General features: G+C 50.6%; 2 protein-coding genes and 1 long non-coding RNA gene across 7 annotated transcripts in view; 2 read left to right on the forward strand and 1 right to left on the reverse strand.

Moving 5' to 3' along the window:
* Positions 1-18,717, forward strand: AK4 (adenylate kinase 4). 3 transcript variants are annotated; one of them, XM_068140833.1, is made up of 5 exons: positions 157-454; positions 10,683-10,802; positions 13,848-14,020; positions 14,893-15,011; positions 16,011-18,717. In XM_068140833.1, exons 1-5 carry the CDS (start codon positions 310-312, stop codon positions 16,123-16,125), a joined length of 672 nt encoding a protein of 223 aa, XP_067996934.1. In that variant the 5' UTR covers positions 157-309; the 3' UTR covers positions 16,126-18,717. The 3 variants fall into 3 exon arrangements, with proteins under 3 accessions (XP_067996936.1, XP_067996934.1, XP_067996935.1); XM_068140835.1 differs by lacking the exon at positions 14,893-15,011 and having other exon boundaries at positions 1-454; XM_068140834.1 differs by lacking the exon at positions 10,683-10,802 and having other exon boundaries at positions 158-454.
* On the reverse strand, positions 14,405-22,990 carry LOC137442299 (uncharacterized). Of its 2 annotated transcripts, none has more exons than XR_010987623.1 (3): positions 22,785-22,990; positions 21,587-21,724; positions 14,405-14,652 (listed from the first exon to the last, which is right to left on the reverse strand). It is a non-coding gene; the product is annotated as an uncharacterized lncRNA (long non-coding RNA). The 2 variants fall into 2 exon arrangements; XR_010987624.1 differs by having other exon boundaries at positions 14,405-14,719.
* The window catches only part of DNAJC6 (DnaJ heat shock protein family (Hsp40) member C6), a 59,950-nt gene continuing 53,059 nt past the window's right edge, over positions 20,939-27,829 (forward strand). For both annotated transcript variants that reach the window (XM_068140832.1, XM_068140831.1), the window contains exon 1: positions 20,939-21,351. Coding sequence is in view for 1 of the 2 variants with exons in the window: in XM_068140831.1 (XP_067996932.1) it covers positions 21,330-21,351 (22 nt within the window). In the remaining variant the exon portion in view is untranslated. The remainder of the gene's footprint in view (positions 21,352-27,829) is intronic.

The raw sequence follows: 27,829 nt of genomic DNA on the forward strand, positions 1-27,829 counted from the left end.
AATTCCCCCTCCTTTCGGGGTCCCCCGGAGCCGTGCCGTGCCGTGCTGTGCCATGCGGGGGCCCCGTCGGGCCGCGGCCCGGCGCCTCCAGGCTCCGGGACTACAAGTCCCAGGGTGCCGCGGCCCGAAGGGGCGGGCGGGCGGCGGGGCCCGCCGGGTTTCCCTCCGCCCTGCTGATGTGTACGGGCTTCGGCGGCTGGATGCGGGGGGGAGCGGAGCGGCGCGGCTCGACTCGGCACGTCGTGGAGCGGAATCACACCGGGTCTGTCTGACGCGCTGGGGAGCCGAGACGGGCTCCGGTAACTGGCCATGGCCTCCAAACTGTTGCGGGCGGTGGTGCTGGGACCCCCCGGCTCGGGGAAGGGGACCGTGTGCGAGAGGATCGCCCGTAGTTTTGGGCTCCAGCATCTTTCCAGCGGTCAATTCCTGCGGGAGAGTCTCCGCGGGGACGGCGGTGAGTGCTCGGGGGCTGCCCCGTCGGCAGAACGGCGGGGACCGGGAACCGGAGACCGAGGGAACCTCCATCCTCGCACATCTTGGACACGGCAGCAACGGGGATGAGATGGGGATGAGATGGGGATGAGCATGTCCCGTCGGGATGGAGATGGCGATGGGATTGGGATGGGAATGAGGATGGTGATGCGACGGGAACGAGGGTGGTGATGCGATAGGAATGAGGATGGGAATGGGAATGAGAATCAGGATAGGGATGGGATTGGAAACCCCCACCCTGGATACGCCACAGGTTGTTTTCTCTCCGTGGTGTTGGCTCAGCTCATTCATCAACTTCCATCCTGAGCTCATGGAGCTGCCCTATTAATATAAGTGGGATATGATACCATGGGAAGCTCTGTGTGTGCACAATAGTTTCATCCCCAGGGATAGTTTTCCTTCCCCTCTTCGGAGACGCTGGTATGAATAACCAACCTGCTTGTCACCAATGCTCAACAGCAGCGCCCGGGCACACAGATCCTGTGTTATTAATAACTTCGTCCTGCCTCAGGTGGTTGCACAGGAATGGGATAGAAATCTGCAAAGCAGTGGACAGCAGATGGCTGAAAGGCTGGTGCACACTGTGCCTGTGTGACACCCACGGTGGGAGGGATGGATTGGGAATGGGAATGTTTATCCACAGGGAAAAACCTACTGGGAAAATCACTGCTGGTCATGGGGTGCTGTGGTCAGGTGCTGGGATGTGCTGTGGGCTGTTACAGGGTGCCAGGCTGTGTCCCACTCTCCTTATCAACCTCCCTTCCAGACAGCAAGGAGGTGGAGGGCAGCACAGCACAGGTGCCTCCAAGACAGCTTTTTGGGGCTTTCAGCAGAGAGCAGTGGGCAGTCCCTGGGCAGGACAATTCCTGCCTGCTGGAGCACAGCCTCACTAGGTCTCTCTGCTCCTGCCTGTCCCATGCTGGACATCCAGGTCCAAAGCCCTTGGGAGAGCTGATGGTCATTGTTGTGCTTGTGAGGTCCAAAGCCCTTGGAAGTCCTGGTAGTCATTGCTGTGTTTGTGACATCCAAAGCCCTTGGGAGAGCTGATGGTCATTGTATTAGGAAGGTCCAAAGCCCCCAGGAGAGCTGATGGTGTCTGCTGTGTTTGTTTGCCGGGCTATGCTGTTGGCTGGTGAGATGCTACCAGGTGATGTTTGAGAGTGGACGTGCTGCACCCTGGCTTGCACTCAGGTTCCTCCACAGCTGCAATCCTGGAGTATTTCTTTTTCCAGCAGTTCCTTCTCTCCTCTGTTAACATGTGAAAGACCAGCCCAGAGGGGAAACTGACTCACCAGGCAGAGAAACTAAAATGACACTGCTACAAAACAAGCAGAGAAAACCTAGAAGTGATTCGCATTTTTAGAGGAGGGGAGGAGGGGAGGAAAAAAGGGAGGGTTTTGGAGAGCCGTGTACTCCAGCAAGGGCGTCAATCGCAGCCCTGTGCATGGTCACCCATTAAAAAATATCCCAGTTTCCTTCTACAAATAAAAAGTACAGTAATATTTCTTTTGGAGGGAGGCTCAAAAATGAGGAGAATCCTGATGACTGCTTTGGCTGAAGGACAGAAAGACCTGGGTGAGGAGCAAGCAGAGGTGCAGCGTGTGGGAGTGGAGCGGTGTGGTGAGACTACGTGCCCAGACGGGAGCTTGCACAGTCAAGACTCCCTAAGTGACTGCCTTGCATTGAGTGTTACATTTCAGTTCATACTCTTGTTGTAGAGCTTCTCTGGGGACACTGGAGAAAGGGCTGTGAAGGGAGTTAGCTGAAGATGTTTCCCAAAGTCCATCAGGTAAATTCACTTTCCCAAAGTAAACAAGGGGGTGAAATGCAGGTAAAATTACGCAGCAGTAACTCTGTCTTAGTTGGGTTCAGATGATGTGATGTTCAGGTCCCACCTTTGACAGCCTCCGGTTAGAGCTCTCAGCGAGCTGCAGCTGTTTGCTAGGAGGCTTTTATGCTGTTTGCTTTGGACAAGCTGTTACATGACCCCGCTGTGGTGTGCCAGCTCTGGGGGAAACTAGGTGGAACTCCTCCTGACTTTATCAGCTGCACCACTGGCTCTGTATGTGAGGGGAGCTGGAGCCCTTCACAGAACTGTAGAATTGTTTCAGTTGGAAAAGACATTCAGGATCATCGAGTCCAACCATTCTCTAACTAACTAGTCTGGTGCTAAACTATGTCCCTCAGCACCTCATCACTGTGGCTTTTAAACCCCTCCAGGAATGGGGATTCAACCACCTCCCTGGGGCACTTGTTCCAGTGTTTGTGAGTGCTTTCAGGGAAGTACAGAATCCTCATCCCAAAAGGTTTTAGAATAGTCTTGATCTGAGGACAGCAGGCAGGTGATGCTCAGGGGATTTTCCTGCTTGCCCTTGCAAGACATCAGCTAGCCATGGCTGCAGGGTTTAGGTTTGGACAAGGGCTCCAGACACTAGAGGAAGCCCAAGATGCCTGGCATGGGGAGCATGCCCGAGATGCTGCCAGTGTATCAGCGGTTCAAGGGACCCAGGACTTCACTTTGCAGCCTGGCTGCTGCTGCTGAGATGCTTGAAGTTCTGCTACAGTGACCTTACAGTACACCCGCCATGGTAGACTTGTCTGTTCATTAGTGTCTGGCTTAATGAGCAGCTGCTCTGCCATAAGAGAAGGCCTTTTAAAGATCTTGGAAGACTTAGACACCATGGGTTTGGTGGTAGGCAGGGGTGCTGGAAGGTGGTGATCCATTTCCTTGCCCTGGCGCCCAGGCGGTTGTTTCTGGTGTTGGCAGCATCCCGGGGTCTTATCAGGACTCAGCAGTTCATTTGTAGTACAACTTCATTTCTTTTCCAAGTGGCTTTGGCTGAGGAACTGCGTCTCCTGAGAGACACATGGGTCTTGTGCCCATCCCACTGCCCCCTTTGATGTGTTTCACTGGGGGCAGAAGTGGCTCCTGTCTCCTCCTTGAAATGAATTTCATTTGTTAGTCTTGACCAAAGGAAGCACACCAAAAAAAGGGACCATGGGGCTGTACATGGCCACAGGTGTCTCCTCAGGAATGGATTCCACTGTCCAGCCAGCCAGCAGGTTATGGCCCAAATTTGGGGCTGCATCAGGCTCCAGCTCTCAAAATGATCTCCTGCTGGCAGAAATGGAGTGGGAATGAGGTCTTTGGTTTCATCATCCATGTTGGGAAGAGCTCTTGGGGTCCTGAAACAGGGTGAGATCCAACCCCAGCAAGCCAGAGTTGTTGCAGCTTAGCTGTGCTGGTGCACAGGTGGCTGCAGTAGGTGTCCTGTGAACCACCCAAAGTTTTTTTCCCCTTCATCCACTCCAGGTTGTGTTGCTGTGGCCTAAAGAAAAGTCATGTGAAAGGTTGTGCTGCTGGGCAGAAAGCCCAGGGTTATCTGGACAGGTTTGGAGGCTGTCAAGTGCCTTGTCTGGGAACAGCTTCTTCTGGCCTGCCTGGTTCTGGGTGGCTGTTTTGTTGCCTGTGGCCTTGGAAATGGGAGAAGTCCCTTAGAACTGCAACTTGGTGTTGCTTAGATAAGGAGGGATGGCTGTAGATCAGGGTCGTGTGGGGGTAGCCACAGAGAACTGAGTCCTGTGTGCTAAAGGGCAGATTAAAGCCATGGTCATTAGATTAATGAGATTAAACCCATGAGTCAAGAGACTGTTTTACACAGAGCTCAGCACTGCTGGGAGCACTGGCCAGCCCAGTTTAGGCAGCACAAGTAGGGGCTAAGGAGAACCTTGTTATATGGAGTCACTGCAGAGCAACCCCTCTCTGCACTTGGTCATAGCAATGGGGACTGTGTTGCTTGCAGAGGTGCTGTGCAGCGCGATAGGGCTGAACCCTACTTCCTCATGCAGAGGAACCAGGAAGTTCCACCCTGCTCAGGATGGACTTATCCAAACCTTGCTCCCCTTTGGCTTGGGGAGAGCTGCACAGGGGGGCCTGACATGGGGCAGGTTGGGGCTGGTGCAGCTGGGAAGGAGACACAAAAGTAAAAACTGGAGATAAAGTCTTATCTTGAGGAGAGCCCACAGGACCAGGGCTGTGCCCCAGGGAAGATGTGCTCTGGAGCATCCTGACTGTTGGGAGTCTGGATCAGCACAGAAGAGACATAGACCTGTTGGAGGGGATCCAGAGGATGCCACAGCAAGGATGGGAGGCTTGGAAGCCCTCTGCTGTGAGGCTAGGCTGAGAGTTTGGGTTATTCAGCTGGGAGAAGAGAAGGCTTCAGGGAGGCCTTCTGGTGGCTTCTCAGTCCTTAAAGGGTACAACCAGAAAGCTGGGGACAGATTTTTGAGCAAGGCCTGTTGTGACAGGTCAAGGAGTGGTGGTTTGAACCAGAAGAGGGAGGTGCAGACTGTGGTGGTGCATGGACCTCTGTGACAGTGTATTGCTCCTGTGGTGGTGGATGGCCTATGTGCACCCCATGCCTGTGCTGGCACTCCATGATGGTGCATGTCCTGCATGCTGGTGTCCCATCCCGTCTGACATGTACAGAGGATGTGGAGGAGCGGTGGAGAACCACCCACCCAAATCAGATGCGTGGGAAAGCTGTAGCCTCCGTGATGCTGAGCAGTTGGCCAGTGCTGTACTTCCAGACTTCACAACTTCAGACTTCACAGCTGCAGCTCAGGGTATTTTTGGTTTGCAGCATGGCTCCAGCATCCCCACCGAGCAGCAGCTGGTCCCTTGGATAGCCAGCTCTTCTCAGGGTGACAGCAGGACCTCCTGCTGCAGCTCCAGCCTCCATGGCCACCAGGCTCTGCCCTGGGAGCAGCCCACCCTGCCAGTGAGTGCAGTCCCTGTGAGGCTGTGGCAATGTGCAGGCCATGTGAATAAATATTAAAATATGTAGGATTTACAATAATATTTATGCCCTCACAGGTCTCTGTGCTGGTTGCATAAGAGGTGGTGTATCTTTTCCATCCCCATGTCCTTTGCCTCCCCAAGCAGGAGAGCTGCCAGCAGTGCTGGCAACATAGGGACAGCAATAAAACCTGTCACTGAAAGAAGGTATTTTCTGCTCTCTGCTCCTGGCAGCCACCTTGGCTCCCAGCAAAGAGCTGCTCAGCAGGGTGAGCTGAAAGCCTTTATGGAGAGAAGGGAGGAGGATGTGGTCCCCCCATCCCTGCAGTGACTCAGCCTCGCAGGCTGGTGAGTCAGCGCCTGCTGCCTGCCCCATTCCACAGCCAGGTTTCCAGCTGGGGAGCGTGGCTGGGCTGACAGCCCCAGACTGCTCAGCTTCCCTGCCAGGCATCTCCTGTGAGGCATCTTTGGAGCCTTTTGGCAGCCTATGAGTTTTCTTGTTAGGCTTCCTGTATGTGCCCTGGCTTGGAGGGTGGGTTCCAGGGGGCGAGTCTGTGTTCAGTTCTGGGATCCCCCAGTTCAAGAGGGACAAGGATATACTTGAGAGCGTCCAAGGAAGGCTATGAGGATGACAAAGGGATTAGGACATCTATCTGATAAGGAAAAGCTGAGAGACCTGGGGCTGTTTAGTCTGGAGAACGGTAGAGTGAGAGGAGAACTTATTAATGTTTATAAATATCTGAAGGGTGTGTATCAAGAATAAGGGGCCAGCCTCTGTCCTGTGATAGTAGCAATGGATACAAAGTGGAACCCAAGAAGTTCCACCTCAACATGAGGAGACACTTCTTTAGTGTAAGGGTGAAGGAGCCCTGGAGCAGGCTGCCTAGAGAGGTTGTGGAGTCTCCTTCTCTAGAGACTTTCAAGACCCATCTGGATGTGTTCCTGTGTGACCTGCCCTAGGTGACCCTGCTTTGGCAGGGGGATTGGACTGGATGATCTTCAGAGGTTCTTTCCAACCCCTACCATTCTGTGATTCCATGATCTGTGCAGGCTGCATCATGTTCCCCTGTTAGATCAGATGAACTCTCTGCAAAAACTGAGTATCTTGGGAGAAAAAACAAAACCAAAATAAAACAAAAAAAGAAGAAAAGCAAAACACCAAAAAATGAAAAACCAAAACCAACCAAACAAACCCCACAAAACCCAAAACAAAACAAATCCACCCTCCTGCAGCTCAGGAATTCAGCCCTTGGCCAAGTGCACGTGCCTGCCTGCTTTGACATCTTGCTGTGGTCTGGAAAACCAGAGCCTGCCTCCAACTGCAGGATGCTTTGGGGATTTTTTTAGAGAGGAGAGCTAAAATGTGCTGCCCTCACCAGCAACTGAGCAGAAATTGTTTGCAAAATTGTTCATTTCTGGTGACAAATGCTATCTCAGCTGATGTGGGAAGAAAGCAGAAGAGGTGTCAGCTGGGTCCTGGTCCAAGAGGCTGGACTTCTTCTGGTGGCAACAGCAGGACTTGTCACATGAGATGCAAGGAGTAGTTGCATTTTCCAGTTTCTTTGTGTCTCTGAGCGGCTACAAGAAAACTGGTAACGTAAAAAGCAACAAAAGTGATTTGTCCTTGAAGTAGCATCTGCTCTACTCTGGCCGCAGTAAAAGTATAAGCAGAAAAAACCCTTATTACATTGGCTGCTGCCAAGGTGGATCCAGACATGGTGTTACTGGTGCAGGAACCACCACTGACTTCTCCTCCAGCTGGGTGGTGTGGGTAAGGTGTATTTACCTTTCAGTAACACTGCAATTATTTTCTTAAGGAGTTGATTGTGGAGATAATTTTCTTCTCTGAGCATATCTTAAGTTGAGGCTCTGAAGTCTGAAAGCCCTTTGGGTATGAAGCTGTCTTCTGCTTCCAGCAGTGATTTACCAAACCCTTTGAGGTTTGTCTTTCACGGGAACTTGCTGGTGATGCCCATTTCCTGTCACTATTTGCACATGAAATGGTGAATTTGCTCCTTTTCCGATGGTTTATAAAGGATCATAGAATTGTTTTGGTTGGATATTGTGGGTTTAAGACTGGGTGTCTTAGCCATAGAATACAGTCTTTCAGGGGTGGACACAGGAAAGTGTGATTTTTTGTTGTTTCATTCCCATCATGCTACATCTTCCCTATATAAAGGGAGTTCACAGTTTGTTCTGCACTTTTTCCCTCCTCCTCTCTGTTCCCAGCACGTCGGGCTGTGATCTCTTGTTTGGTATTTCAGGGGAGGCTTTTGGCCTTGGGTAGCCTGGCTGATTTTTGCTGTGCAATTCAGGCCTGCTGGGGGTGGGAAGCAGGGAGGTATGGGGGGACACTGAGGTTTGGTGTTTGGCCTGGTTGGGGGGAAAGGTTTTGGAAGGTGTTGACCTAGTGAGGCTTTTGAAGAAAGCCCAGGTTGGAGAACTGGGCTGAGACTGAATATGACTTTGTGTATTTTGCATTTTTGTATATATTTGTGAATAGTATTTCCATTCAGATGACCAATTCTCTCCAATTCTGTGGAGCACTGTGGAGGGGTAAAATAGCTTTCTGTCCACTCAACCCAAGACATTAGAAAAGACCTTTAAGTCCCATCTGTTAGCCCAGCACTGCCAGGTCACCACTAAACCATGGCCCTCAGCACTACATCTCCATGGCTTCGAAACTGCTCCAGGGATGGGGACTCCACCACTGCCTTGGGCAGCCTGGGCCAGGCCTTGACAACCCTTTTGGGGAAGATTTTGTTCCTCATGTCCAACCTAAATTTCCTCTGATGCAACTTGAGGCTGTTTCCCCTGTCCACAGTTTTCTTATGAGCCCCTTTAAGTATGGGAAGGCTACAAGAAGGTCTCCCTAGAGCCTTCTCCAGGCTGAATAACCCCAACTCTGCACACCTGAAGGATGGCCAAGGGCTCGGGTCCAGCCAACATGGATTTAAGAGGGGCAGGTCCTGCCTCTCCAACGTGATCTCCTTCTATGATCAGGTGACCCACCTGGTGGACGTGGGGAGGCCTGTGGATGTGGTCTGTGCCCCTCAGTTTAGGAAAGATGTTGACTTGCTGGAACGAGTCCAGAGAAGAGCAACAAAGTTAGTGAGGGGCTTGGAACACAAGCCCTATGAGGAAAGACTGAGGGAGCTAGGATTGCTCAGCCTGGAGAAGAGGAGACTCAGGGGTGACCTTATCACTCTCTACAACTACCTGAAGGGAGGTTGTAGACAGGTGGATGATGGTCTCTTCTCCCAGGCAGCCAGTACCAGAACAAGAGGACACAGTCTCAGGCTGCACCAGGGGAGGTTCAGGTTGGATGTTAGGAAGAAATTCTATACAGAAAGAGTGATTGCCCATTGGAATGGGCTGCCCAAGGAAGTGGTGGAGTCACCGTCACTGGAGGTGTTCAGGAGGAGACTTGATGGGGTGCTTGGTGCCATGGGTTAGCTGTTTGGTGGGTTGGATTGGTTGGTGGGTTGGACACGGTGATCTTGAAGGTCTCTTCCAACCTGGTTTGGTTTATTCTAAATAAATAAAGCATTACTTGGACTTCAGCAAGGCCTTTGACACCGTCCCCCACAGCAAACTGCTGTCTAAGCTGTCAGCTCGTGGCTTGGACCGCAACACTCTGTGCTGGGTTAGGAACTGGCTGGAGGGCCGAGCCCAGAGAGTGGTGGTGAATGGTGCCACATCAGGCTGGAGGCCAGTCACCAGTGGTCTCCCCCAGGGATCAGTGCTGGGCCCCATCTTCTTTAACATCTTCATTGATGATCTGGATGAGGACATTGAGTCAGTCATCAGCAAATTTGCAGATGACATGAAGTTGGGAGCAGATGTTGGTCAGTTAGAGGGTTGAAGGGCTCTGCAGAGGGACCTAGACTGACTGGACAGATGGGTGGAGTCCAACGGGATGGCATTCAACAAGTCCAAGTGCCGGGTGCTGCACTTTGGCCACAGCAACCCCATACAGAGCTACAGGCTGGGGTTGGAGTGGCTGGAGAGCAGCCAGAGAGGGACCTGGGGGTGCTGATTGACAGCCACCTAAACATGAGCCAGCAGTGTGCCCAGGTGGCCAAGAGGGCCAATGGCATCCTGGCCTGCATTAGGAACAGTGTGGCCAGCAGGAGCAGGGAAGTCATTGTGCCCCTGTACTCTGCATTGGTTAGGCCACACCTTGAGTACTGTGTCCAGTTCTGGGCCCCTCAGTTTAGGACATCGAGACATTTGAACATGTCCAGAGAAGGGCAATGAGGCTGGTGAGAGGCCTTGAGCACAAGCCCTATGAGGAGAGGATGAGGGAGCTGGGATTGTTTAGCCTGGAGAAGAGAAGGTTCAGGGGTGACCTCATTGCTTTCTACAACTACCTGAAAGGTGGTTGTAGCCAGGAAGGGGTTGGTCTCTTCCCTCTAGCAACCAGCACCAGAACAAGGGGACACAGTCTCAAGCTGCGCCAGGGGAAGTTTAGGCTCGAGGTGAAGAGCAAGTTCTTCACCAAGAGAGTCATTAGTCATTGGAATGGGCTGCCTGGGGAGGTGGTGGAGTCACCATCCCTAGAGGTGTTCAAGAGGAGATTTGACGTGGCACTTGGTGCCATGGTCTAGTCATGAGGTCTGTGGTGACAGGTTGGACTCGATGATCTTTGAGGTCTCTTCCAACCTTGGTGATACTGTGATACTGTGATACTGTAACTCTCAGCCTGACCTGACAGCAGGCGGCTTCCAGCTCCCCCATCATTGCTGTGGCCTCCTCTGGCCCCACTCCAACAGGTCCATGTCTCTGGTGTGCTGAGGACTCCAGAGATGACCCCAGCACTGCAGATGGGGTCTCAGCAGACCACATCGGAGGGGCAGAATCCACTCCCTGCCCCTGCTGCCCACACTGCCGGGGATCAGCTCTGGACAGGGCTGGCTCTGGGCTGGCAGCACTTGGTGCCAGCTCATGTCAGCTATTCACCCCTCAGTCCCCCAAATCCTTCTTAGGGCTGTTCTTCAGCCCTTCATTCCCAGGCTGGATTGATACCAGAGAGTGCCCCAACCTGTATGAAGGACGCTGTTCACACAGGCCCTCTTGTCAACCACACAAGTGCCATTTCCAAAACCAGAGGAGCTCTATGTGTCCAGCATGGCAGTGATGGTGCCAGTACCCCTAACTGTTGTTCCTACTCTCAGATATTTCAGGCATTTCCATTACTCCAGCTCCAAAAGGACCACATGGCACCTGGCTACCAGGAGCAGCAGCTACGAGCAGGGGGATGCTGCTCCTGGATGAGCAATTTGGCAGGACAGGCAGAATTTGAGGGGGAGCAATCTTTTTCAAGCAGAAATGTCATGGTGGGTTTTTTTGTCATTTTGGCTTTTGTGTTCTTTTTTCTTCTCTTGAACAGAAGTTGGCATCTTGGCAAAGCAGTACCTTGAGCGGGGCCTTCTGGTGCCAGACCACGTCATCACCCGCGTGATGATGACAGAGCTGGAGAAGCGTCGAGAGCAGCACTGGCTGCTGGACGGTGAGCGCTGCTGGCATTCCCTCTGGAAGGGAAAATCCCAGGCCCCTCTAAAACATCCTTGTGCTGCTCATGGTTTGGCAGAGCCAGCTGAGAGAGAAACTATGAGAGCCAGCTGATTGGAAGCTTTTGCTGGTTGTGGGAGGAGAGGCAGGAACTGACCCACTGGCTGTGTTTCTTTCCTCTGTCCTCAGCAGCAGCACGTGCGTGTCCAGCTGAACCCTTGGCACGCGTCTGGGAAAGGGAAAGGCAGGGAAAGGAGGTGGATGTTTCACAAATCAGAGCAGGGCTGCAGGCTAGCCAAGAAAAGCCTCTTACGCCTCCACACGTGTGTGAAGAAGGTGTTCATCCCAAGCCTAAAGCCACCTGAGGTGTGGGTGGAGAAGATGCTGAGAGCAAACCAGCAAAGCAAGCGGTGTGGCGAGCAGCAGAGGGTTCACCAGGAGCTCCTGCAGCCCTCAGACTGTGGCAACAGCTGTGGTGCATCACTGCTGGTGGCCTGGGAGCTGGCAAGCGCTGATGGCAGCTCTGGGAACTGCACTGGGGACAGAACAGGGCTCAGCAGGTTGCACTTCTCTGTGGTGCGACATGGGATGGGCAGCCATGGCTGTTGCAGGGGGAGAAAACCTCCCTTGGCAATCTTCTAGAGCTCTTTGAGAGGGTCAGAGAATATGGAAATAAGACTCAGGCAGTTGATTTATAATAGATTTGGGCTTGAAACCATCCTGAATGCTGTGGGTTAGGAACTGGCTGGAGGGCCGAGCCCAGAGAGTGGTGGTGAATGGTGCCACATCAGGCTGGAGGCCAGTCACCAGTGGTCTCCCCCAGGGATCAGTGCTGGGCCCCATCTTCTTTAACATCTTCATTGATGATCTGGATGAGGACATTGAGTCAGTCATCAGCAAATTTGCAGATGACATGAAGTTGGGAGCAGATGTTGGTCAGTTAGAGGGTTGAAGGGCTCTGCAGAGGGACCTAGACTGACTGGACAGATGGGTGGAGTCCAACGGGATGGCATTCAACAAGTCCAAGTGCCGGGTGCTGCACTTTGGCCACAGCAACCCCATACAGAGCTACAGGCTGGGGTTGGAGTGGCTGGAGAGCAGCCAGAGAGGGACCTGGGGGTGCTGATTGACAGCCACCTAAACATGAGCCAGCAGTGTGCCCAGGTGGCCAAGAGGGCCAATGGCATCCTGGCCTGCATTAGGAACAGTGTGGCCAGCAGGAGCAGGGAAGTCATTGTGCCCCTGTACTCTGCATTGGTTAGGCCACACCTTGAGTCCTGTGTCCAGTTCTGGGCCCCTCAATTTAAGAAGGACATCGAGACATTTGAACATGTCCAGAGAAGGGCAACGAGGCTGGGGAGAGGCCTTGAGCACAAGCCCTATGAGGAGAGGATGAGGGAGCTGGGATTGTTTAGCCTGGAGAAGAGAAGGTTCAGGGGTGACCTCATTGCTTTCTACAACTACCTGAAAGGTGGTTGTAGCCAGGAAGGGGTTGGTCTCTTCCCTCTAGCAACCAGCACCAGAACAAGGGGATCTTTGATCTTTGAGGTCTCTTCCAACCTTGGCGATACTGTGATACTGTGATCCTGGGCGAGATTCTGTGGTTGCCACTGCATTAGCAGGGGGGTTGGACTGTATGATCTCCAGAGGTCACTTCCAACCATTACCATTTTATGATTATGCTATCACCAAGAGTAAATCACTCAGAAACATGTCCAGGTTGGTTTTGAATGTCTTCAGAGAAGATGACTCCACAACCCCTCTGGGCAGCCTGCTCCAGGGCTCCAGCACCCTGGATAATTTGTTCCTTATGTCTACTTGGAACCTCCTGGGTTCCAGATTGTGTCTACTACCTTTTCCACTCATTGGACACCACTGAGAAGAGTCTGGCCCCATCCTCTTATCTCCTACCCTTTAGATATTGGTACAAATAAATGAGATTCCCCCTTCACTTTGCTCTTCTCCAGGCTCAAGAGCCCCAGGTCTCTCAACCTCTCCTCCTCACAGAGATGCTTCAGGACCCTCAGCATCTTTGGAACCTCCACTGGACTGTCTCCAGTAGTTCCCTGTCTCTCTTGAACTGGGGAGCCCAGAACTGGAGCTCGTCATCCAGCTGTGGCCTCACCAGGGCAGAATAGAGGGGAAAGAGAACTCCTTTGACCTGCTGGTCACACTTTTTAATACACCCCAGGAAACCATCTGCCTTCTTTGCCATGAGGGCACATTGCTGGTTCATGGTCAGCTTATTGTCCACAGGTCCTTCTCCTCAGAGCTGCTCTCCAGCAGCTGAGGATTTTGGTTTACCACCACCCAGCAGCCTGGCCTTCACTTGGTTGAAAGAGTAAATGCATTTTCCCATGACAATGGCAAATTCATTCCACGTGCCAATGTCCTGACAAGATCTTGGCTAATAACTCTCTGCTTGGAAAGGCCTGGGAGGTCGCAGAGGGTTTTATGGATGTAAAAAACTTTAAAGCATGAAAAAAAGAGGTGGTGTCAGGAAGGAAAACTGTTGAGAGGACAGGCTCAGAGTCACCCCTGGTTATGGTCTGGTGACAAGAGTTGATTCTCCCACCTGTGTGCTGGATGCCACCAGTATGTTCAAAAGATGGAGGTTTCAGAAATGGGTGATGGCTCTACAAACCATGTTATCACAGTATCCTTCATGTACTCCATGTAAAGCAGTAGTGAGTTACTCATCTCTACACAGCATGTTGTTTCCTTTGGGTTTTTGTTTGGCATTCCATCATTTATCCCTGTTCTGTCATTGCTTGTGCCCTCTTCCTTGCCTCCAGCCCTCCACCAGACACGACTTTGTAGGAAGACGTGAGCCCAGGGTGACCCATGTGTTGTATTCTGAGAGCTGCTGCTGTAGGAGCTATTTTTTCTTGCAACCATATGGTGAAAGCTTGTCTTTCACACCAGAGCTTGTGCTGTAGCGAGGAGCCACACTGGTTTTGCAGCTCTAGGGTGGGTGGGTTTGGTTCCATCACTGCTTTCCTGCCTCTCATGACGGCCCCTTTCTCTTGTGGCACCCACACAGGTTTCCCTCGGACACTGGGGCAGGCGGAGGCACTGGACAGGATCTGTGAGCTGGACCTGGTGATCATCTTGAACATCCCCTTCGAGACGCTGAAGGATCGCTTGAGTGCCCGCTGGGTCCACCCTGCCAGTGGAAGGGTCTACAACATGGACTTCAACCCACCCCACATCCAGGTAAGGGTCCACAGCATCGTGGTGGTGCCAGCTGGGGGCAACTCACAGAAGGTAAAGATCAGAGAAGCCTTGCTTTGTGTGAGGCAACACCAGAATAAAGTATTCTGGCCCTCTGCTGAGAGCCCACCTGCAGCGCTGGGACCAGCTCTGCAGTCCTCAGCACGGCAGAGACAGGGACCTGTTGGAGTGAGGCCAGAAGAGGTCACAGCAGCGCTGTGAGAGCTGGAAGCCCTCTGCTGTGAAGCCGGGATGAGAGAATTAGAGTTGTTCAGTTGGGAGAAGAGAAAGCTTCAGGGAGACCTTCTGATGGCCTTTCAGTGCTTAAAGTGGCTGATCAGAAAGCTGGGGACAGACTTTTGAGCAAGGCCTGTTGTGACAGGACAAGGGGTGATGGTTTGAAATTAAAGAGGAAGATTCAGACCATATGGAGGAAATTTTTAATGCTGAGGGTGGTGAGACCCTGGCTTTGGTTGGCCAGAGAGGTGGGAGAAGCTTCATCTCTAGAATCATCGCTGTCAGCTTGTTTGGGGCTCTGAGCAACCTGCTCTAGTTGCAGATGTCCCTGCTGGCTGCAGCGGGGCTGGACTAGATGACCTTTGAAGGTGCCTTCCAACTGAAACCATTCCATGGTTCTGTGTCAGGAGAAGAAATCCCAGGTTGTAAGCACTGAAATCAAAGGCTTTGCCCTCAGGAGCCAGCCTGGAGGTGTTAAATGTCAATTAGTAAAATGGGCTTTGTGTTAAACGCCTTCTAAGGATGCTCGATTGATGTGGAGCAGGATGAGGCATTGGGCAGCAGCTGCATGGCAGGGAGCTACAGTGGGCAGTGGAGATGGTGGCTGCATCCCCTTGATGGTGTTTGCTGTTCTCCAGGGTGTTGATGACCTGACAGGTGAGCCGCTGGTCCAGAGTGAGGACGACAGACCTGAGGCTGTGGCTGCCAGGCTCAGAAAATACAAAGATGCTGCAAAGCCAGTGATAGAGTTGTACAAGTGAGTTGGACCATGCCTGTAGAAAAAGGCACGGGTGCTGTTTCCACCAGCAAGGCCCATGCTCCCCATCCCAAGGAGCTCCTCTGGACCTACTCCAGTACCTCAATGTCCTTCTTGTAGTGAGGGCCCCAAAACTGAACCCAGTACTTCAGGTATGGCCTCACCTGGTGTGTGCCCAGTACAGGGGGACAATCACTTTCCTGGCCTCACTGACCACACTCTTGCTGATCCAAGCCAGGATCCTGGTGGCCTTCGTGGCCACCAGGGCACACACTGGCTCATCTTCAGCCACTGTCAACCAACACCCCAAGGTCTTCCTCAACTACGTAGTTCCCAGCCACCCTGCCCCAAGCCTGTAGCTTTGATGTGGTTGTCCTGAGCCCAGTGCTAGACCCATCATTTGGCCTTGTTGAATCTCATCCTACTGACCTTAGCCCACTGATCCAGCCCAACCAGGTCCCTCTGTATAACCTTCCTACCTGCAGGCAGGTCAACACTCCCACCCAACTTAGTGTCATCTGCAAATCTGCTGAGGCTGCCTCAATCACCTTGTCTAGATCATTGATAAAGATATTAATAAGAACAGGCCCCAAAACTAAGCCCTGAGGAGCGCCACTTGTCAGTGGCCACTAACTGGATTTAGCTCTGTTCCCCACCGTACTTTGGGCTCAACCATCCAGCCAGGTTTTTACCCAGCAAAGTGTCCTCCCATCCAAGCCATGAGCAGCCAGGTTTCCTAGAAGGATGCTGTGAGAGACAGCATCAAAACTGAAGTCCAGGTAGACAACAACCACAACCTTCCCCTCATCCTAAGTGAGTCACCTTGTCTCAGAAGGATATCAGGTTAGTCAAGCAGGACCTACCTTTGTCCTCTACTTTCACCCAAAAAGCCATTGGTGACCTTCCAGGCTGACAGGACTGTTCTCTGCTGATAGTCAACCTGCCTGTAAATACCCAGGAAGGGCTGATGGTGACCTTTTTTCCCCACCTCTCTTCCAGGAGCAGGGGCATCCTTCACTCCTTCTCGGGGACAGAGACCAACAAGATCTGGCCATACGTATACACTCTGCTTTCCAGCAAGATCCCACCCATCCTCTCAGATGAGGAGAACTAAACAGCTTGTGCCAAGGACCAAGACTTCATTCGACTACAGATTTGGGTTCTCTGCACAGTGCTGGGGCTGTGGTCAGATTGTGTGGCATCTAAAGTCTCCTCCCAACATGTGCTGGGTGACATCAATGGATACATGATTATATCCAGCATCACAGTGAAAAGATCTTTGCTTATAAGGTCAAGCTTGCTAGAATAAGGGTTTTTCTCCCTCTTTTAAGGCTAGAAAGTATTCCTGCCTATGGTTCAACACTCTGATCAGTGATGCAAACCTGGCTCATGATCATACCAGGCTTTCACAGCTTGTCCTGATGTCCTTGCCACCCCAGTCCTGGCTGAGCCAACAACGTGCCATCCTGCTGCTCCACAATCCTGTTTACTGCAGGCTACGCTCTAGGTTAGGGTGGGGTTGTTGTTGTTTGTTTATTTTCCAGACACTACTTTCTATTAAATTTATTTCTCAGAGAAATAAAACTCTAAAAAGCCAGATTTAGTCCAGTGGGAACTGGTGAGCAACATGGAAAATGCTTACACCATGATGCTCAGAGGTGTGAAGATCATGTTTCCAGTATTAGTAGATACAAAAGAGGGAAAATCTGTGAGCTGAAGCACTCACCTGGGCTTCTTCCATGAAACCCCTGTTAGGAAAAGCTGCTGTACAGTCTGGTTTTCATGAGATGCTGTGACCCTGAGCAGGATCTCTGCTGGGGATGAGTTGCACCTCTTTGTGCTTACCTTGTTTATAGCTTTTAATGCTACAAGCTAGGAGTTTCTCCCAAAGATGTATTTTAATATGTGCTTCAGATTTGGGGGAGAAATCAAGTCACTCCATGTTGTGTGCTGCCTTTGTCCCTTGGAAAGACATGGACATGGTTCCATAAGTGGTTCCTGCTGTGGCCGCATCATCCCTAGCAGAAGCAGCTCCTGAGGGAGCTCAGGAGGGAGCCCTCAGAGGGATGAGAGTCTTCCTTTCCTTGGGACATGAGCAGGGGCTGCTGAGAGTTGTGCCCAGGTGTATCACCCAGATTTCCAGCATGCCCTCAGCATCTTGTTCCTCTCCTCATGTTCAGGAGCTTTTTGGCTGGGTGGCTTTTCTGAACTGGAAGTACTGTAACCCTCTTCGGTGGTAGGATGCAGTACCTAAGCAATGGGGACATTCTTCTTGTCTCCTTGAGTTGCCTTATTTTATACACTATATATTTAAGAGGGAAAAAAAAGCAAATTTGTATTTTTAAAGGTTTCAAAACAAAAGAAGTGCTAAATTTTAGCACTGATTTTTGGGAGCTGGAAACAAAGCTGCTTGTGTTCACAGAGCATGCTCTGGTCTGCCATAGGTGGAGGGCAGAAATGCTGTCACTTCCTTTGATTTATCAGAGCAGCCTGGGCAAGTTTCTGTCTTTGAAATGTGGCTGGATTTATTTTTGCTTGGAGAGTGGCCCTGTGGCAAGAGAATGGAGATCTGACTGGCTTTTGGAGGAATGCATGGGCTCCCTGTACCAAACTTCAGCACATCCTCGGGAATCTTTTCTCCCTGCTTAGCCACCCACATCGTGGTGCTGTCAGAGGAGCCCCTCATGTTTGCTGTTGTTGTTAGAGGCATTTTTTCCATGGTGTTCTCCTGAGAACAGAGCCAGAAGCCATCAGGCATCTTCTGGGTGAGCTCTCTGCCCATGTGCTGCCTGCATGGGTGAAAGCCATGATGCAGCAGGAGCGTCCCACTCTGGATGGGAGTTTCCCAGGTGGGGACAGAGGGACAATCACATTTCACTGCTGTCCCTGGGGGCCTTTCCATCCCCCCCACCAGAGCTCCTGGTCTCAGCATGCTATCAGACTCAAATCTTCCACCCTGCAATGAAAATCCTATTTAAGAAAGACTTTAGGTTTTCCCACGACCCTCAGACAAAGGTCTGGGCTGTTTTTAAACACACAGCTAGAAATAGCCCAAATGTGTGTGCTCTTTGCTTTCTAACAGCCTTGGGACAGGATGGGAGGAGGTGATGGGAGGGGTTTTCAGGCTATAAAAGCAGCCTGGCCACAGTGGGTGGCTCTGTTGGAGCTGAGTGCCAGGCAGAGGAGGGCTGCTCCCTGCTTTCCCTTGCCTACCTCTTGTATTTTCATCCTTCCTTGCAGAGAAGCTTGCCGCCTGCAGTGCCCAGCAGCAGACGGGGCCTGCAGATGGCTTTGCCCTAGGAGAACCACCCAAGAGCTTGTTCTAAAGGCTTTGAGCCCTATGGTGTGTATAGAAGTCCCTTGACTGTGCATGCATCAAACCCTTGGGATAGATTTTTCTACAAGAGTTGTTATAGGGTGCATTTTCAGAGACCAAATGCCAGCAGGGATGAGGTCCCAGAGAGACTTGTGTCCCTGGCCTGTCCTCCCTGCTGTGTTCTCATTTTTACTGTGAATCTCACTCCTTTTCTAAAGCCACAGCAATTTTGTACCGACCCAAGATACTGTGTGCTGGGAGGAGGGGCTCCCTGCTACTGGGGCACCCCTGGCACATCAGGCTGAATTTTCTTCTCGTAGTTCCTTCCCAGTGACTCACTGCAGCTGTGTTACTGCCTGAAAGATGTAAATAAATTTTTTTTCTCCTGCTTATCTGTGTGCTGGCAGTGTCTGTGTGGGAGCGAGAACCTGGCTCTGCTCAAGGCTCTGCACCAGCCCTCGCCCAGGGTTCTGCCTGAAGGTAGCAGGTCATTTTCGACCTGGGGTTTCTTTGTGGGAGACAATGAAGAGGTGAAGCGGGGTAGGAGTCAGAGTAACTTGGTCTAGCGGAAGGTGTCCCTAACACTGCCAGGGGGGTTGGAACTTGAGGCTATGTCTTGTACTGTCACTTGTTCCTTGGGAGAATGGACTGATCCCCACCTGGCTCCAACCTCATTTCAGGGAGTTGTAGAGAGCCATAAGGTCTCCCCCTCAGCGTCCTTTTCTCCAGGATGAACAACCTCACTTCCTCACCAGAGCTGTTCTCCAGGCCCTTCACCGGCTTTGTTGGGCTTGGGCAAAATGCTGCTCTTTGGGTACTATCTTATAACCAACTTTTTTTTTTTTTTTTAATAACCCAAACCCATCAATAAAAAGGCCCAGTTGCAGTGCTCTGAAGTTGCATCCTTGCTACACATGAAGTGGTTTTTATTCTCCCATTTAAATTCCCCCAGTGGAAACATGGGAGAGCATGAGGCACAGCACGGCTCTGGCTGTTGCCTGTGCCCTGTGTAATCCCTCACATGTATTTGGGAAGAGGGAATTAAAAGCCCTAAGCTGAAGTGCCCCCGCCCATCGGTGCTGGTTTGCAGATCCAAGGCTTTTTTTTCCTTTCTACTTTTTTTTTTCTTTCTAATTTTTTTTTTTTTTCCTTTTTAATTCCCAAATAGCAGCTTGGGGCCTTCAGGCTCCTTGTTTGGAGTAAGCAGACTCAGAAATGATTAGGAGGAATAAAAACAAGGGTGATAAGCAGCAAAAGCAGTGGCAGAGCCAAGGCTTGGACTTGGCATTCATGGGTGAAGGAGCTGAGTCTGGTAGGAGCGATGTGGGTGATGCCTGGGGGTCAGAGTCATGGCAGTCCAGAGGCAGAGAACGGATGAATGCCTCCATGCAACTTCATCTGAGGGTTCAAGGGCAGATAAACACAAGGAGGAAAAAGCTATGTAAGCTAGAAAATGATCTAAACCCAAAAGTCTGGAGGTTAAAAAGCTTAGAAGTAAGTGACAAGTGCCAAAATCAAGCTGAGGCCAAAGCCTTGGCTTTCCCCAAATGCTGTCAGGGCAGCTGAGGTGGCACAAGGCTCAGTGTCCCCTTCCCTTCACATGCCAGGATGCCTCCAGACATACCAGGTGCGGGGGTGGGTCTCCCCAGGGGACAGGCACACAAACCTGGCATGGCCAGGGATGCAAACAAACCACCCTGGCACTAGCACAGCAGTGTGTCCCTGCAGGGCATTTCAGAGCAACACTGAAAGCATCAAAATCACCACTTCTCTCTGACATTTGTGTATACTGTGCAATGCTCACCCCTTCAGCTATGGTTTGGGGTATGTTCTTCTTGACATGCCTTCTGCCTTCCAGTCTGCTTATTTATAGCCCAGTTACTTTCAATTGTGTCTTCATCTCTCTGCCCTTGGGCTTTGTGCCTTGGACTCCTCCATCATTTACCCATCAGTCATTATCCTGCTCTGCTTCCCCTGGGTATTGTGTAGAGATTAAAGCTTCTGGGCTGCTCTGGTACAGTAGAGATGAGGCATAACCAAGGAGGATAACTGGAATGACACAATCCCAGTACCCCAGCATGATGGGAGTTGGAAGAGACCTCTGGAGATAATCCAGTCCAACCCCCATGCTAAAGCAGGGGCACCCACAGCAGCTTGCCCAGCATCACAATGCCCAGCTGGGTTTGGAAGCTCTCCATAGAAGGAGACTCTGCAACCTCTCTGGGCAGCCTGCTCCAGGGCTCCAGCACCCTCACAACAAAGAATTTTCTCTTCCTGTTCAGATGGAACCTCCTGGGTTCCAGTTTGTGCCCATTGCCCCTTGTCCTGTTGCTGGGCATCAGTGAAAAAGATTCTGGCCCCATCCTCTTGCCCTTCACCTTTCAGGTATTGATCAGTATTGAGAAGATCCCTCCTCATTCTGCTCTTCCCCAGGCTAAACAGCCCCAGGTCTCTAACCACGAATGTCTGCTTGGAATGAATGTCACTGCTAGTTTGTCACCCCACTAGATCTGTAGTTATGCTGTGATAAAGATTTGGAGACAATTAATAGCCAATGTGCAGCCTCAGGTAGTGCTGGCTGCCTGACTACCCAGGGAAGTGTCTCAACCAGCATCTCACCCCATCCCCAGCTCTGCAAAGCTCAGACACGTCACATCCCTGCTGAATCCATCCCAAGAATTGAACCTTCTCCAAAAAGCAAAAAATAAACCGGAAAGAACAAAGATTTGGTTTGCACTCGCTGGATCAGCCCTGCCGACTCCGGATCCCACTCCATGCCACATTTTAGAAGATGTGATATGTCTGCCTCCATCCTCGTCCTTCCCTGAGTCTCCCTAATCCCAAATAGCACCCGGCAGCAGTTCCCAGGCAGCAGCCTCCCAGCCCATGGCTGTTGTCACCCCGTGACCCGGGACCGATGACGAGCGGCGAGTGGAGGGCGTTAGGGATCGCAGCCGGGCTCCCCATCGCTCTGCCGCAGGAATTGGGAGAGGAGGAGAAGGATGCACACCTCTGAAGAGCCAGGTGAGAGAGCTTTGCCATGAGTGGGGCACGATGGAGGGAGAGCCAGAGGGTGCCCCACCGACAAAAGGGCTGCTGTTTATGGCAGGTTTGTGCTGAGTAATCACTGGGGTGAAGAGACAAATCCTGCCCCAACGCCGCGTTATGCAATACCTCGGAGGGGACCGCGCTGCAAGCTGCTGCTCCTGCCAGGGTAGCACATCGGGCTGGTAGGGGGCTGAATTTGGGGGATGTCTACCTGGGCTTATAGACGTGGCAAACCTCCAGCTTCCTCCTGCACTGTGCTGCCTCAAGAACTCCATCGGCATCTCTTCTTGCACCCCAAAACAGGGGGTTGTGTATGGCAGGGCTGGGTAAAGCCAGCTGGGCATGGTACCTATAGGAATCAAAAATAAAGTGATTTTCAGGCTTACATCTGCACTGTAGCTTATATCTTGTAGCTCAGATTTGGTAGCTTACAGTTTGTAGTTTATATCCCGTAGCTTAGGTCTTGTTTAGATCTTGTAGCTTATATTTTGTGGTTTAGATCTTGTAGCTTGTATTTTGTAGCTTATATTTTGTAGTTTGCATCTTGGGTCTTATACCTTCTATTTGCTTACTTATATTTTGTATCTTAGATCTTGTAGTTTATGTTTTGTGGTTTGCATCCTGGGTCTTATATTTTGTAGCTTACACCTTGTAGCATTGTATTTTGTTAATTATATCTTGGAGCTTATATCTCGGAGCTTAGATCTCGCAGGGTTTTTTCCTAGCTTACATTTTGGAGCTTAGATCCTGGAGCTTGCATCTTGGAGCTTGTGTTTTGTAGCTTATATTTTCTAGCTTACGTCTTGTAGTTTATATCTTGGAGCTTGCATCTTGCAGCTTATATCTGAACATAACTATACTTCCTACAAGAAGGGGTAGTTTGATGTATTGAAGCATTTAAGAGCTGCTATAAAGTACTGACATCCAGCCTTTTGCAGCAGAGCCACTGTGAGGCTGACCTTCAACACCCCCACTCCACCCCCCTCTCCCCAATTTTATAATGCAGAGGCAGTCACAGAGCTGCTTTCCCTTTAAAATCCCTACTTCAGGCCAGAAAAGAGGAGGAAAAAAAGCTAGTTACATGCATACATCATTGCCTGAGCCACGATCTTGCTGAGCCAGCCCCAGCCAGGGTGCTCTGGGAGGGGACAGCAGGGAAAGCCCACTCCCCACTGCTGATACAGGTAGGTGTTTATCCCCCTTGACAACACCCCGGGAGCTCCACCCCACTTTAAATCAGGCCATACATTAACGTCTTGCTGATGTATTTGTGGCTTGATGTTACTATAGTTTTATTTTGGATACTACCAAGCAAAGCAGGAGAAGGAGGAGGGGGAGAAGGAGGAGGGGGAGGAATATTTTGGAGAGGCCCCCCTCTGCCCCAAGCTCTGCAAACTCCATTTATTCACCTCTGCCTTTTTGGACTAGGCCTCCATCTTCTGATGTCCCTTCAAGCATGGATTTCTCTTAGTCACAGCCTTCCCCGAGGAAAAATAAATAATAAATCATATAAAAAAAAGATTAATCATCGCGCCGAGTAATCGAGATGGCTCAGGCAGCATGGAGACAACCCGGGCTGCACTATATTTAGCTGGCCATGACACAGCCAGCTTGTTTATGATCCCAGAAAATGCTTCCTGGAGCTGTTGGATGCAGCATATAGGAGCAGCCTTTAAGGAGGAGCTGTGTGCTGTCCTTGAGCGCTGGGTTTTGCCTTCATGCCCACCGGCAGCCTAAGCACCAACCTTTCATTGCTGACCCCACTGATCCTACCCTGCTGCAGATTAAGGCTGGGGCCTCCTGCTGCACCCTCTCTGCACCCATCCCAAAAGCTGCATTTGGGGGGTAGGATTCCCTAAAATCCATCCTGCTTCACTGCAAAATTAGGGTGGTAGCCCTGGGGGATGTGTGGGAAAGGGGGTTCCAGAAGCATGTGGTGGAGAGTTTGTCACACAGATGTGCTGCTTAGGTTTTGATATCATGGGGCAGGGTGTCCTGCTGCATCTGCTTTGCACCCATCCCCAGGGTGGGCAGGGGGACACGGTAGGATTTGCTAAAATCCATCCTCCTGCACTGCAAAATTAGTGTGGTAGACCCGGGGCATGTGTGGGAAAGAGGACTGAGGGATCATAGCAGTGGAGAGTTTGGTATAGAGTTGTGCTGCTCAGGTTTTGGGATCAAAATTGGGGTATCATGGCTCATGGCCTCGGTGCTGACACCACAGGGCTGTTTTACCATGTCCCCAGCTCTGCTTGGGTGGCTAGTATTTGCCTTGCTAAGGCAGTGAGCATCATCAGCACGTGAGGGATGCAGCAAAGGGTATAACTCAAGCATCTGTAGCAAACAGCTGGAGCCAAAGAGATGGATGCTCTCCTCCAGGGATGGGACATGTCTGAAACCACTGTGGAGCTGCTCATAGGCATGCCGGTCATTGTTGGGTGTGTGGCATTACACAGCCCTCAGATTTGGAGGAGAAATATCCCTTGTAGTGAACATGGTCTGGCAATTCCAGCTGGGACTGTACCAGACCCAAACACTCTCACTGCCATCCACCGTAAAAACTGGATTATAGATGTTTTTCCAGGGGTGGATAAAGCAGCCATGGGAAGCTCTGCAGATTAAAATGCTATAAATACTGCTTTAAAAAAAAAAAAAAACCATAATAGTTCTACTGTATTATGAACTCTGTGGTGATTTTTATGATCCTCGAGGTCTCTTCCAACCTTAGTTATACTGTGATACTGTAATACTACATGAGTTTCTGTTTTGGTAGGCACTGTAAATAACAGAGAGAATTCCTTCTCCTGAAGGAATTGTCTTCAGTAACCAGTTCAGTTCCCTGTAGGGAAGCTGAGGCAAGGACAGGATTTTCTCCAAATCCTCTGAAATGGGAGCTTTGGCATGCAGGAAACTTGTGAAGTTTATTCCCTTCTCTAGACCACCTTTTAAAGGAAAACTAAAAGACCCAAATACTTGAATTCCTTTTCCAAGGACTAGTTTTAACAGAAAACTTTGCAGAAAGAGCAGTTTGCTTTCTAGCTAGGAAAGGTTCCTCAGCAGTATGGTGGCTGTGTGTGGGTCCTCCTCAAGGCACCACAGAGTAGGATGTGGGGAGGTTCTCTGACTCTGCATATCTTTACTCCTGGCATTTGTTTTCATAGAATCATTTTGGTTGGAAGAGACCTTTAAGATCATCAGATCCAACCATTTTTCACCCCAAGAGACTACTGAAGGTATTTAAATTGAAGCACATTCATGCTTCCCAGCCTGGGAGCCACAAGGTATAATTATTTTAAAGCCACATGGTGCAGACTAGGCCTTGTGATATTACTTTAATGTATGTGATCATAAATTCTTTCTTGCCCTAAATGAAATTCCAAGCTGGATCTGGGTGAGACTGTGAGTTTCCTCCAGCTCTATCACAGAATCACAGAATAATTTCAGTTGGAAAAGACCTCTAAGGTCACTGAGCCCAACCAACAACCTAACACCACTATGACCCTTAAACCATCTCCCAAATTGCCGTGTCTACACATGCAGGATTTTTGAACACCTCCTGGGATGGTGATTCCACCACCTCCCTGGGCATCCTCTTCCAATGCCTGACCACTTCTGCAGGAAAGAATTTTTTTCCTAATACCCAACCTAAACCTCCCCTGGCAAAATTTCAGGCCATTTCCTCTCATCCTATCACTTCTTACTTGGGAGAAGAAACAAAGCCCCACCTCTCTCCAGCCTCCTTTCAAGAAATTGTAGAGAGCCACCAGATCTCCCCTCAGCCCCCTTTTCTCCAGGCTGAACAACCCCAGTTCCCTCAGCTGCTCCTCACCAGACCTGTTCTCCAGACCTTTCACCGGCTTCATTCTCCTTTGGACCCACTCCAGCACCTCAATGTCCTTCTTGTCATGAGAGACACAAACCCAAACCCAGTACTCCCCACTATTCCTGGCACAAGGCTCTTTGCAGCCTCCCGGAGAGCATCCCATGGCATGGAGCATCTCTAATCGAGCTCTTACAGCAGTGCAGGAGGGATCGCTGGGAGAGGAAAATTGCTTTAAAGCCTTTTTTGCTGAGTCAAGCACAGCTTCAGCTCGTTCTTGACAGAGCTTTTCTATTGCTTGATGTCTTGAAGGCATCCCAGCAATGCACTCCCAGACAAAGCCACCAAGCTGTGGGATCCACAAGAAGAGGTTGATTCACAAGAGGCTGATTCAGTTAGTGGTGTAGGAAATAGTAAAGGGAGGGATCGGTATCTTTTATGGTGTAAATGAGGAGAAGGATGAGGGCATTCACATCCAGCCTGGCTTAAAGGGGCTGTGACATCACTGAGAACCAGACTCCTGGCTCATGCATGACTGAATTTACAGCCTGCATCCAAAGTCATGATGATCTGCTGCAAGCAATTCCCATGCCAATGCAACTGTGTGTCTATGCCCTTGAATCAAGTCCAAGCTGTTCTCTCAAAGCTGCAGAGCACAGCGTGGATTGAAAGCAGCAGCGGGGGAGACAGCATATGTAGGGTCTGCTGTGGAAATTAGGAGCAGGTGCAAATCTGATCCCAAACTGCATCAGTTGGTGTGGTGCAGGACCTGTAAATCAGAAGATCATGGAATCACGGACTGGCTGGGATTGGAAGGGACTTTAAAGGTAATTTAATCTAACCCCTCTGCACTCAGCAGGGACATCTGCAACTAGAGCAGGCTGCTCAGCGCCCCAGACAATCTCACCTGCAATAGTTCCATGGATGGGGCATCTCCCACCTCTCTGGGCAACCTGGGCCAGGGTCTCACCACCCTCAGTGTAAAAAATGTCTTCCTTAGATCCAGTCTAGATATTGTACACTGAGACAGACACCATTTTGTACTGCTCTGTACACCAGCCAGAACAATAAACCTCTGATAATAGAAGTTTTCCTACTAATATTAGATTTAAAAAAAACATACTACTAAAATCTGTAAGAAGGTAGAACCACTTTAATGTGCCACCACCACCTGATGAGGTCCTGAGCAACATGATCTAGCTGGAGGTGTCTCTGCTGACTGCAGGGAAACTGGACAAGATGACCTTTGAGAGTCCCTTCCAACCCAATGCAATCTGTGATTCTGTGAGATGTGCTGGGTTTCTGGCAAACCTTCCTGTGCTGTCAGACCCACCTCTATCTTCCTATCATTTCTCAGCTGGTTCTCAGTTATATATCCATGAGAAACCATTCCTTTGAAGCTTGGAGTGAGAATAGCATTCTTTGGCCTGTTCCCTCAAGGGAAACTCTCATCCAATGCATCCTAAAATGGAGGTAGTGGCAGGAGTGGGAGAGGTGGGCTAGCATGGCATGGGCTGGCAGTGCCACCTGTAATTTCCCTTCTGTTTTTATGGACTCACTGTGTGGAGATATCCTTGGTTGGAGCTACCTGAGAGCAATGATTTGACTATTTATATCATATTGTTTGCAGGAGTCTGACCCTGACCTCAACAGCAGTAGTTGGATTTACTCCATAATACACAGAATTATAAAAAGGTTTGGGTTAGAATGAACGTTCAAGATCTAGTTCCAACATCTCTGCACTGAGCAGGAACATCTGCAACTAGAGCAGGTTTCACAGAAACCCAGACCTGGGGTTTCTCAGACCTGGAATGGTTCCAGGTATGAAACATCCACAATCTCTCTGGAAAAACTGTTCCACTGCACCACCACCCTCACAGTGAAGAACTTCATCCTTACATCTCATCTATATCTCGTCTCTTTCGTGACTCGCTAGTGTAATGATTTTCCCCCTTGTCTTCCCACCACCCATTTTCCACAGCAAACAATCATGTGCTGAAAATAAATCCCAAATTACACCTTGGACTTATTTTTTTCCCTCTAAAAAAGCAAAGATTTGGGCAACAGATTGTTTGAAACATAAATCCTAATGCAAGCTGCAGCCCATAAGTGCAGGAGTTAGCAACTGAGCTCTGCAACTCCTAAGTTGCAAGCAGCCAGGTTTAGCAGGGATGAGATTTTTCCAGCATCTGTGTGCTTCTGCCCTGGTGTTTCTCTTCTAGCAAGGGTCACACACATATCTCCAGGCTGGCACGGAGGGGTGTACCCAGATCTCTCCTGGTGTAAGCCACTTACAACCCAGTGAATGGGCAATGATGAATGAATGGTACCTGGGCACCAGTTCCTCTGCCCTAGTGAGGCCTGGGAGTGCTGGTGGGCACCATGAGCCAGATATGGGCTCTCATGGCAAAGGTGGCAAATGGTCTCCTGAGGTGCACACAGAAGAGTGTGGACAGCAGGTTGAGGGAGGTTATCCTCTTCTTCTACTCTGCCCTATTGAGGTCACATCTGGAGTATATTTTCCAGTTCTGGGCTCCCCAATTCAAGAGACAGGGAACTACTGGAAAGGGTCCAGGGGAGGCTCCAAAGATGCTGAGGGTCCTGGAGCATCTCTGTGAGGAGGAAAAGCTGAGA

The sequence above is a fragment of the Melanerpes formicivorus genome, unplaced genomic scaffold, assembly GCF_026170545.1.
Source record: "Melanerpes formicivorus ecotype bairdi unplaced genomic scaffold, bMelFor1.0.p_v2 SCAF_7, whole genome shotgun sequence".
Taxonomy (NCBI): Eukaryota; Metazoa; Chordata; class Aves; order Piciformes; family Picidae; genus Melanerpes; species Melanerpes formicivorus.